Source organism: Tachyglossus aculeatus, chromosome 5 (genome assembly GCF_015852505.1).
Source record: "Tachyglossus aculeatus isolate mTacAcu1 chromosome 5, mTacAcu1.pri, whole genome shotgun sequence".
NCBI classification, from domain to species: domain Eukaryota; kingdom Metazoa; phylum Chordata; class Mammalia; order Monotremata; family Tachyglossidae; genus Tachyglossus; species Tachyglossus aculeatus.
The window spans coordinates 81,277,883-81,288,881 of record NC_052070.1 but is presented as its reverse complement, the minus strand read 5'-3'; the positions used below and the strand labels follow the sequence as shown (position 1 = coordinate 81,288,881).

Here is a 10,999-nt window from a genome sequence, read left to right as displayed (position 1 = left end):
TGGGCTTGGTCATAGCCTTAAGGATAAGTGGCCCCCATCCTCTCATGGGAGTCCCTATGGACAACAGGCATAAAGGTAGGGAAGTGGGGGATATTAGGGCAGAGAAAGAGATGCTTACATTTGGTGTTGCTCTATTGTAGAATGGTGGGGATGGTGCAGAAGGGGGTGAGCCTGGATCCCACGCAGTCCTCCGGAGATCCCAGAGTTACATTCCCACCTCAGGCTGCCGGGTCCCGTCCGGGCCTCCCCTTCTTAAAAGTGGCTACTGTGTGAAGCTGGGGAACGTGGTAAGTTTCAGCATTGGAGCTGGGGAATTGGGCAGGGAGGACGGAGATGTTCTTTTTTTTTTAATTTCTTTTTTTGGGTGGTTCTTCCAATCCCAGGGAAAGTCTGATACCCTCTTGTCCCAAATCATGGAGGGCTTAGGTCACTTCTTCACTTAAGGTGTTAGGAGACTTCCCCTATGTCTGGCAGGATGCTCACCTCTAGAGTGATGGGGGCTTTTTCTCCTTGGGTTTGTGGAAGTCCACTCCATAGGGTGCCAGTGACCATGTTCAAGATGTCACCAGGAGTCATGGAGTCATTTCTTCTGTTTCAGAGAAAGAGCTGGAAACGCCGCTACTTTGCACTTGATGACTTTTCCATCTGCTACTTCAAGTGTGAGCAGGTAGGTGAGTGACAGCTTCTGGAGACCTGCTGAAGGGTCTCTGACTCTGTCACTGAGAAGCAGAGTGGCCTAGTGGAAAGAACACAGGCTGGGAGTCAGAGGCTCTGGGTTCCAGTCGCAGCTCTGGCACTTGTCTGCTGCGTGACCTTGGGCTAATCACCCAACTTCTCGGTACTTCATTCATTCAATCGTATTTATTGAGCGCTTACTGTGTGCAGAGCACTGTACTAAGCATGTGGGAAGTACAAGTTAGCAACATATAGAGATGGTCCCTACCCAGCAACGGGCTCACAGCCTTCAGTTTCCTTATCTGTAAAATGGAGAATTTTAATACTGGTTCTCCCTCCAACTTAGATTGTGAGCCCCATGGGAAAGAGGGACTTTATCTGATCTGATTGTAATGATTCGCACCTAGTACTAGTTTAACAAATACTACAATTATTGTTATTACCAGATACATACACGCACGTGTTTTCAAGTCAAAATACATCACCACCTAGGGACCACTTTCCTCCTCTCACTTATTTCCACCAGGTGCCCACATTCATTCATTCAATCATTCATTCAGTCGTATTTATTGAGCACTTACTGTGTGCAGAGCAGTGTAATAAGTGGTTGGGAAGTACAAGCGCCCACCCCAAGCACATTTTCTCCCCGTTTCCCATGGATTCCTCCTGAACCAGCCAGCAGTGATTCTCCCTCCTCACCTTTGCTGTGGCTTGGAAGCCATTTTAGCTGCTCTGAGGCCCCGGTCACAACTCGGGGTGCCCTTGAGCTTCCTGTGCTTCACCTAGTTTTCAGTTGTGCCCTCACTGCGTATCCCACCAGGACCAGTTTTCGGTGGTCAGGAAGAGGAAGCCCATCCATCAGCTTGCTTGGGCCATGGCCTTCCAATGTAAATGGGCTAAACATTCACCCGTCTCCTTCTCTGTCTTCCTCAGGACAGGGAACCTCTGCGTACGATATTGCTGAAGGACGTGCTCAAGACCCACGAGTGTCTTGTCAAGTCTGGGTAAACTACATACAACCTCTGCTTACTTCTATATTATCTTCCAGATTGGTAGCCCCCAATGATCTTTCTCCCCATGATTCCTTAAGGCAGAACTTGTTTAGAGGAAGGTTTGGGAACAGTGGATCTGGGTGTCTCCTGAACCCCCTAGTCACTTATCAGTCAGTCAGTAGTATTTGTTGGATGCTTACTCTGTGCAAGAGTACTACATTAAGTGTTTCGGAGGGTACAATATAACAATATGACAGACATTCCCTGAACACAATGAGTTTACAGTCTAGAGGGGAAGACAGATATAAATAATTAAAATTACAGATATGTAATTCATTCTGTGATTTAGTTTAGTTCTCTGGGGCTGGGAGGGGGATGAATAAAGGGAGCAAATCAGGGTGACACAGAAGGAAGTGGGAGAAGAGGAAAGGAAGGCTTAGTCAGGGAAGGCTTCTTGGAGGAGATGTGCCTTCAAATAAGGCTTTGAAGGTGGGGAGACTAATTATTGGGTATGAAGGGGGAGGGTGTTCTAGGCCAGAGGCAGGATGTGGGCAAGAGATCAGCAGTGAGGTAGAAGTACAGTGAGAAAGTTGGCATTAGAAGAGTGAATTGTGTGGCCCCTTTCTAAGAGCAGGAATTGAGAGCTCTCAATTTCCTCCCAGGACTGTGCTTTGCAAACCTCCCTAATCTGTCATCAGCCACCTCATTTGGAGGGACTATTTTGTTGTTTGCTCATGCGGAAAGCAGGAAACTACTCTTGACATATTGTGGCCAAGCTGGGTTTGGGGAACGTCAGTTTTCCTTGGGGTACTTTTTAGCTTCCAAGGGAAACCTGTCCAGGTGGGCAGTAGACCCCTTATTGCTCAGTACCTGTGTCCAAAGAACTGGTTGCACAGGTGCCTCTATCTCAAAGCTGGGGGGAGAGGGGGTGAGTTCTTGCTACCTCCTTATTGTCTTTTGTCTCCTCTCCCCCAAAATTAACGGGCATGGTGAGTCACTGCAGCTCTGTGTAAGTCACACAGGGTGGGAGGATTATCTTGTCAAGTTATATTTATATAGTAGGTTGTCCTTAGTGTTTGGAAAGGTGCTGTGGGCAATTATGGCTATTGGAGACTGATGTTGTGAGACCAGCACAGCCCCTAGGCAGGAGTCTTATCGAAGCTTGCATCAGTCACAGAGCCACCCAGGAACCCCAGGGTGGAGGAGACTAGATTCCTGAGCTCTAGTTGGGTGCTGAAATCAACACTGCTGTCTGTGACCTGTGGAGACAGAAAGAGAATATGTGTGTGTGCGTGTGTGTGTGTGTGTGTGTGCGCGTGCGTGTGTGCACACGCGCGTGTAAGGAAGACCTGCCAGGTGTGCCTGCTGAGGGTGTGTGTTTGTGTGGAAGGTGAATAGCTTCATTCTCCTTGGATTTCAGTAACTGGGAAGCAGTAGAGGTAAATAACCTTTAATAGCATGCTGCTGAATTGGAAGTGGGAGAAACTCATGCTAAAAATCTTGCAGTCTTCAAAGCAAAAGAGTAGAGTTCATTCATTCATTCAATCGTATTCAGCGCTTACTGTGTGCAGAGCACTGTACTGAGCGCTTGGGAAGTACAAGTCAGCAACATATAGAGACGGTCCCTACCCAACAACGGGCTCACAGTCTAGAAGGGGGAGACAGACAACAAAAACAAAACAGGTAGATAGGTGTCAAAATCATCAGAATAAATAGAATTAAAGCTATATGCACATCATTAACAAAATAAATAGAATAGTAAATATGTACAAGTAAAATAAATAGAGTAATAAATCTGTACAAATATATACAAGTACTGTGGGGAGGGAAAGGGGGTAGGGCAAAGGGGAGGATGGGGAGGAGGAGAGGAAAAAGGGGGCTCAGTCTGGGAAGGCCTCCTGGAGGAGGTGAGCTCTCAGTAGGGCTTTGGAGGGAGGAAGAAAACTAGCCTGGCAGGTGTGTGGAGGGAGGGCATTCCAGGCAAGGGGAAGGACGTGGGCTGGGGGTCGACGGTGGGACAGGCGAGAACGAGGCACAGTGAGGAGGTTAGTGGCAGAGGAGCAGAGGGTGTGGGCTGGGCTGTAGAAGGTGAGAAGTGAGGTAGGAGGGGGCAAGGCGATGGAGAGCCCTGAAGCCGAGAGTGAGGAGTTTTTGCTTGATTCGTAGGTTGACAGGCAGCCACTGGAGGTTTTGAGGAGGGGAGTAACATTCCCAGAGTGTTTCTGTACAAAGATAATCTGGGCGGCAGAGTGAAGTATAGACTGAAGCAGGGAGTTGCAGTGTTGGACCTTGCCATTGGCCTCTGTATGCAGAGAGTGAAGTAGAACAGAGTTGGTAGACCAGTTCCTGCCCCCAAAGAGCTTACAGTCTAGAGACCTCCATGGCAATAGACAGAGGGCAGATTACATGTCAGAGACACCAGTTGTTTGCTCAGCTGCACTCCTCTACAGGAAGTCACACTTAGGAACATCACATCAAACACAAAGGATGACCATTGAGAAGCAAATGATAAATATGCTTATGACCAGGCCATGAGCAGAATTATTCCCTAAAGACAGCCTCATAGCACTCTTCTATATATTTATCGTTATACTCTTCTATTTCTCCTAGCTATAATTTATTTTGCTATCTGTCTTCCCCCATAGACTGTAAGGTCCTTGTAGGCAAGGGTCATGTCTGCATACTGTATTATACTTTCCCAAGCTCTCAGTACAGTGATCAGCACACAGTAAGCATTCTGTAAAAACTATCGACTGATTGATTGTCAGATCTCAAACCCTCCTGGGAAAAGCTGGGAAGGCTGCCGCTGTGGCAGTCACTCTAGCTGTGGCTATTGGAGTCAGAGCTGTGAGATGCCTGAAACTGTGCTCTCCTAGTCACAATATCCTGCAGCTTCAATTTGTATTTAGTCCCCTACTTCATCTTTTATGTTGATTGCGTGTGTGTGTGTTGTTTTTTCTTTGTGTTCATCACCAGTCTCTTTTTTCCCTTTTATACTTAGATTGTGACAATTATTCTCCCCCACTTTGAAACTCTCCCCTGCTTCAAAGCCTTATTGAAGGCACATCTCCTCCAAGAGGTCTTCCCTGACCAAACCCTCATTTCCTCATTGTCAACTTTGTCATTCTACCTTTATCTCATCTGTCTCACTGCTGACCCATCACCTACATCCTGCCTCTGGCCTGGAATGCCCTCCTTCATATTTGACAATTACTCTTCCCACCTTCCAAACCTTATTGAAGGCAAATCTCCTCCAAGAGGCCTTCCCTAACTGAGCCATCTTTTCCTTTTCTTCCACTTCCTTGTGCATCACCCTGACTCCCTTTATTCGTTCCCCTGCCACCCCCACCAACCCTGCAGCACTTGTGTACATATCTGTAATTTTATTTATTTACAGTAATGTCTTTCTCCCCCTCTAGACTGTAAACTCATGGTGGGCAGGGATAGTGTCTGTTATATTGTTATACTGTATTGTCCCAAGCTCTTAACCTCTCGATAAATACAATTAATTGACTGATCCCTTGATGTCCAGAAAACCTATTTCTCACCCATGCATTCTTTTCTAGAGCATAGTATAGGGCTTTGCACGTGGTAAATGCTTAAATACTATGACTACCCTTGAACTTTTCCCTGCACTCCTGAGATTGGTCTCTAGGCTAAGGAAGCAGGGATTGGTCATCATTTGCTATGGAATTTGCCAATCATCTGGGGGTTTTTGTGGCTCATCGGTCTTAGGTAGAAGGTAGACTATGTTGTAGATGTAAAATCTTGAAGATTAAATGTCAGAAATTGAAATTTGCCTCTCGTGTTTCCTAGGATTCCTTCTTTGAGGGGCATAAAGTAGCTAAAGAAGTCAAGTTGACTGTGTTTCTCCACTTAAGTAACACCTTACATTCCTTCTCCTTTCTGTCTAGGGATCTTTTAAATAGAGACAATCTATTTGAAGTGATAACAAGTTCCAGGACCTTCTATATCCAGGTAAAATATTACAGGATGGGTGCTAACAGCTCATTACTGTGAACAGACTGCTAATGGGACCAATGTCTTTGTTTACTTTCTCATTTTTTGTTCGATATTTCCAAGTTGTAAACTTAGCCCCCAGCAATTAGCCTGGGCCCATTGTCTTCTACAGGATATTTGCCCAAAGCCTCCCAGCCATAAAATGGATTAGAATCTTCCTCTAGACTGTAAGATCACTATAGGCAGGGAATGGATCTGCCAACTCAGTCCTATTGTACCTTTCCAAGCACGCAGTACAGTGCTCTGTACACAGTAAGCGCTCGTGAAATACAGTTGATTGATTGGTTGAAAGCAGGTTGAACTGCTACACTGGGGATTGAGAGCTTATGCCCAGCTGGTCTCAGCTGTTGAGCTTCAGTTAAGCAGAGAAAAGGAGAACTGGTCAGTGGTTTCACTTCTCCAATTTGACTTATTTATACTCACAGCTCTGCATGTGGACCAAATTGCTGTGTGGAAGGGCAAAAGCACAGAGTGCCCAGTTCCTGGACCAGGTGCAAAGCCCAGCTTCACAGGGAAAGTCATTGTCTGTGTACTTGCTATCAGTCATGGGAGGCTCCTTTCTCCATCCACACCCACTGCTTCGTACTAAAATCATGAGAGGTAGATTTTATACTCCTTGGAGGCAGGGATCACACATGTTTAATTCCTCCGTAGGCCTACTGCCTCACTCTCTTTAGGCCCTCCCTAATTTAGGCCTACTTCATGGTCACTGGGAATGTTGGTTCACTCCATTGATGTTGGAATTTTTTCCTTAGGAAAGCAGTTTCTTGCACTAAAGGTTGTAAAGAGTGGGCTAAATAACCATCCAAAGGAATTGATTTATTGTTTGAAGTCAATGCAGTGTGGATATGAGCTCATTATGGGCAGGAATGTGTCTGTTCATTGTTGTATTGTACTCTCCCAACCACTTGGTACAGTGCTCTGCACACAGTAAGTGCTCAGTAAATATGATTGAATTAATGAATCCCATAAAAAGAGAAGCCAGGTGACCTTAAAGTCCCCTCCACTCCCTTTTTCTATGACTTGTTGCATTCCTGCTATTTCTCTTATAGGCTTGCATATTCTTCTGTCCTGAGCATGTCTGGTACATGTACTAGAGAAGCAGTGTGGCCTAATGGATAAAGCATAGACCTAGGAGTCAGAAGGACTTGGGTTTTAACCCTGGCTCTGCTCCTTGTCTGCTGTGTTGCCCTGGGCAAGTCACTTCACTTCTCTGTGCCTTGGTTCCCTCTGTTAAATGGGAAATGAGACTGTGATCCCCAGTTGGGACAAGGACTGTGTCCAACTGGAATTGCTTGCATCTACCCCAGCACTTTGTACGTGCTTGGCACATAGCTGTTAAATACCGTTATGATTATGATTATTATTATTCTTAGAAACATAGTTTGCTTCCCAAAGGAATGTTATTAGAACTACCTTTCGTAGGACTGCTTCTTCCCACACCTTCCTCTCACCTTATGCTGCCTCAGCACACCCTCTGCCCCCGCCCCAGGCCATGACCCTGGGGTAATGAGCAACAGCAGGGCAGCCCCACTGTATATATGGGTGGTGACTGTGAAATAATGACTGTGAAATTACCTGAGGGCAGGTCTTGCTGCTGAGAACAAAGTCAAAGGCTAGAAGGGTTTACCTAGAGTTTACTGTTGTTTATCTTTTTTGGCCTGGATTAGCTTTTTGAGGGCAGGGAATGTGCCTACCAACCCTCTTGTATTGTACTCTCCCAAATGCTTGGTAGAGTGTCTTGCAATCAATCAATCATTGGTATTTATTGAACACTTACTGTGTTCAGAGTACAATACTAAGCGCTTGGGAGAGTAAAATACAACAGAGTTGGTACACACATTTCTGGCCCACAGGGAGCTTACAGTAAGCTCTCAACAAATACCATTGATTGATTGTTGCAGGGTAGGAGGGGACCTTGGGTGCATGAATGTGGCTATTGATTGCATGCCGCTGAGCTTGGGAGTTTCATCCAACCAAATGAGGGGAGATTTGCTGACTGAGGGGACTCATAGCACATTTCAGAGATCGATTGCCTCTCAGTTCCCTGTGACAGGAGGGAGAGAATCAGAAAGAGACAGGGAAACAGCCACAAATAACTTAAAACTACTGGCTTGTGATATCAGAGTGGATCAGTAGGGGGAAACAGGAACAGAATTCAAGAGCCTTCACTCCTCACGTCACATGGTTAGGTAAAATAGCTGTTTCTTAGGAGGAACCTCTCACATGGTAGGGCTTCTGCTGACCCCTCGTGGGTTTGACTGGTATTTAATTTCCAGGCTGGGGAGAAAAACACATTTTTGGGCAGGAATACATATAGATATAAAATTATACCTACATATATATATGCATATATGCCCAACATTCTTCTTTTCATTATAGATTCATAATAATCTCAGAACCCCCCATCTGCTAAGAGCAGCACAAGTCTCCAAGACAGGCCTTTCATCCTCTGAACTAGAGGCATGTTTTTGCTCAGAGGGAATTGCTGCAGCTAACAGCAGAGGCTCAATCCTTAAGCAACGAGCGACTGATTAACCTAAATGTTGAGTTGCTGAAGAAATTTTCTCTGCTGCCCTGGGAGTGGGACTGTTTCCTCCCTACCTGATGATCAGTTCTTGTGCACCACCCCCACACCTTTTTTTTTTTTAATGGTCTTTGTTGAGTGCTTACTGTGTGCCAGTCACTGTACCAAGTACTTGGGTGGATATGAGCTAATCAGGTTGGACACAGTCCATGTCCCTCATGGGGTTCACAGCTTTAATCCCCATTTCACAGATGAGGTAACTGAGGCACAGAGCAGTGAAGTGACTTGCCCGAGATCACACAGCAGACAAGTCACACCAGAGACAAAACCCCTTCCACATCCTGTCCCCAAATCTGAAATGAACAAACTGAGGTGCTTGTGCACTTTTTTTTTGTGTGTGTGTGTGTATGTTTCTGTGTTGCAGGCTAATACCCCAGAAGACATGCACAGCTGGATCAAGGAGATTGGGGCAGCAGTCCAGGCTCTCAAGTGCCGTCCTCGAGTAAGTCACAGCCTTTCTTTTGTGCAGTTTATGTTCATAAAAGGACAGTTTCCTAGTGAGTAGACATACTCACATACTCACTATGGCCAGTTTCTGGGCCATAGCTGCGGCACTAGGGTGTTTTCTGTTTTCAATCTACCTCCCAATGACGTGATTAAGAGTTTTAGGACAGGAAAAAGCTGCAGGGACAAAATGAATATGAGCCTCTTATTTGCATGTCTCCATGAACTCACTGATTCTGTGAATAGCAGTGTAAAAGCTTGTTGTGAGCAGGGACCGTGTCTACCAACTCTATTGTATTGTACTCTCCCAAGCACTTAGTACAGTGCTGTGCCCACAAAAAGCACTCAGTAAATATTATCAATCGATCAGTTGATTCCTGGAATTATGAAATGTGGGTTCTGGTAGTTTTCAAGAAGGCATAATAAGGGACTCAGCAGGAAGGATAGCTTCATTCCACCTGTCCCTTGCATTACACTGTGGCTTAGTGGATAGAGCATGGGCCTTGGAATCAGAAGGACCTGGGTTCTAATCCTGACTCCATCAGTTGTCTGCTGTGTGACCTTGGGTAAGTCACTTGACTTCTCTGTGCCTCATTTCCCTCATTTGTAAAATGGGTATGAAGAATGTGAGCCCCATGTGGGATAGGGACTGAGTCCAACCCGATTAACTTGTATCTACCCCAGTGCTTAGAAAAGTGCTTGGCACGTAGTAAGCACTTAACAAGTACCATCATCATTATTTTTATTATTTTTATTATTATTATAGGAAATGTCCTTCACCAGATCAGTTTCTCTGATTCGGCCTGGAAGCACTCACCTCTCTGGCATGCCCAACCCTGCTGTGAGCCGAAACCGGCCCCCAGGCGAAGAGAAGAAAGCCCTGTGCAAAGCTCCATCCACCGCCTCCTCCTGGCAGCCCTGGACACCCATTCCACAGGCAGATGAGAAGCTGTTCCTGGCAGAGGAGAACACTGGGGGTTCCACATTCCTGCCCAGACTTGGGGAAGGGGAAACTGGGGGGCCACAGGGGGCCCGGATGCGGCACCGGTCGGAGCCCCAGCATCCCAAGGAGAAGCCATTTATGTTCAACCTGGATGATGAAAGTATTCGGACCTCGGATGTGTAGCCAGGCATGGCGGCGGCGGGGCTGGTGGGGGAGGCTGGAGGGAGGGGGGAGGGAGAGAGCGGCCAGCTCCAAAGCAGGGTGCGGCGCCTCTGCATGTCAAGTGAGGGGGGTCAGCATTGAGCAGCTCTCATCCTCCTGTGGAGGCTTGGTGCTGGGACCTCTCAGCTCTAAACTGTTTTAAGTGCTTAAGTGCAGAACGTTTAACCTCTTGAACTGAACAGGACAGAAATAGGGGCAGTGGTCTCCTCTCTGGGAGAGCAGCTCAGTTCTTCATTTGGCCACCTTGAAAGTTCCCATCACCCTTTTAAGGGATCTTCCCCATGATGGGCCATCTAGCAGCCACCCGGCCTACAACCAGAGAAAGCTTGTGAGTTAACTTCCCCTATCAAAATCTCATTTCCACCTGCTTGCTTTCCTGCTCAACAATTGTCACCCAGTTCTGTCTTGTCACAGCGGAAGTGGCATACAAGCCTGGAAGTGGGTCAAGGCTGAAAGTGGGTGGTGGGAGAGGACCAAAGTGATTTCCTGTTTGTCCCCATGACTTCTGTTTGCACCAGAGTTCCTGAGGAGGACAGAATCCTCACAGATTAACTGGCACTGTCCAGTCAGAGTAGGGGCCTGTATTCTTGCAAGGCAAGTCAAGGGTTTTTCTCTGCATAACTAAGATGAATCTACAGTTTGGGTGAGGGCCTAAGGGCCAAACTGAAAAATGAATGGAGAGGGTAAAAGTCAATATTATTATTATTATGTTATTAATATCATTGTTATTAATATTATGGTATGTGTTAAGTGCTTAGGATGTGTCAAGCACCGTTGTAAGAGCTGTCCCACATGCATGGTTCATAGTCTGAGGGAGAACAAGTATTGAACCCCTACTTTACAAATGAGGAAACTGAGGCACATAGAAAGTAAGTGATGTGCCCAAAGTCACATGGCAGTCAAGTGGCAAAACCAAGATTAGAATCCAGGTTATCCGATCACCAAGACCATGCTCTTTCTACTAGGCTATGATGTGCCTAAGAAACTGTGGGATCTCTCTCATCTGCTCTTATCGATATATATATTCCCCTGATTCCAGATGATGCCACTTTCCCTGTGATGTGATGGGCTGGCAAAAATGGAGGCAGAGCTCTATGTCATGGTTATTTAATCCTT

The 10,999-nt window shown here is 46.3% G+C and overlaps 1 protein-coding gene across 2 annotated transcripts in view; it reads left to right on the top strand.

Moving 5' to 3' along the window:
- The window catches only part of PLEKHA2 (pleckstrin homology domain containing A2), a 70,043-nt gene extending 60,187 nt beyond the window's left edge, over positions 1-9,856 (top strand). For both annotated transcript variants that reach the window (XM_038746869.1, XM_038746868.1), the window contains exons 7-12: positions 141-287; positions 599-667; positions 1,609-1,679; positions 5,582-5,645; positions 8,639-8,716; positions 9,485-9,856. In XM_038746869.1, coding sequence (XP_038602797.1) covers positions 141-287; positions 599-667; positions 1,609-1,679; positions 5,582-5,645; positions 8,639-8,716; positions 9,485-9,844 — 789 coding nt within the window. In that variant the 3' untranslated portion in view covers positions 9,845-9,856. The remainder of the gene's footprint in view (positions 1-140; positions 288-598; positions 668-1,608; positions 1,680-5,581; positions 5,646-8,638; positions 8,717-9,484) is intronic.
- Positions 9,857-10,999: the final 1,143 nt, after the last annotated feature.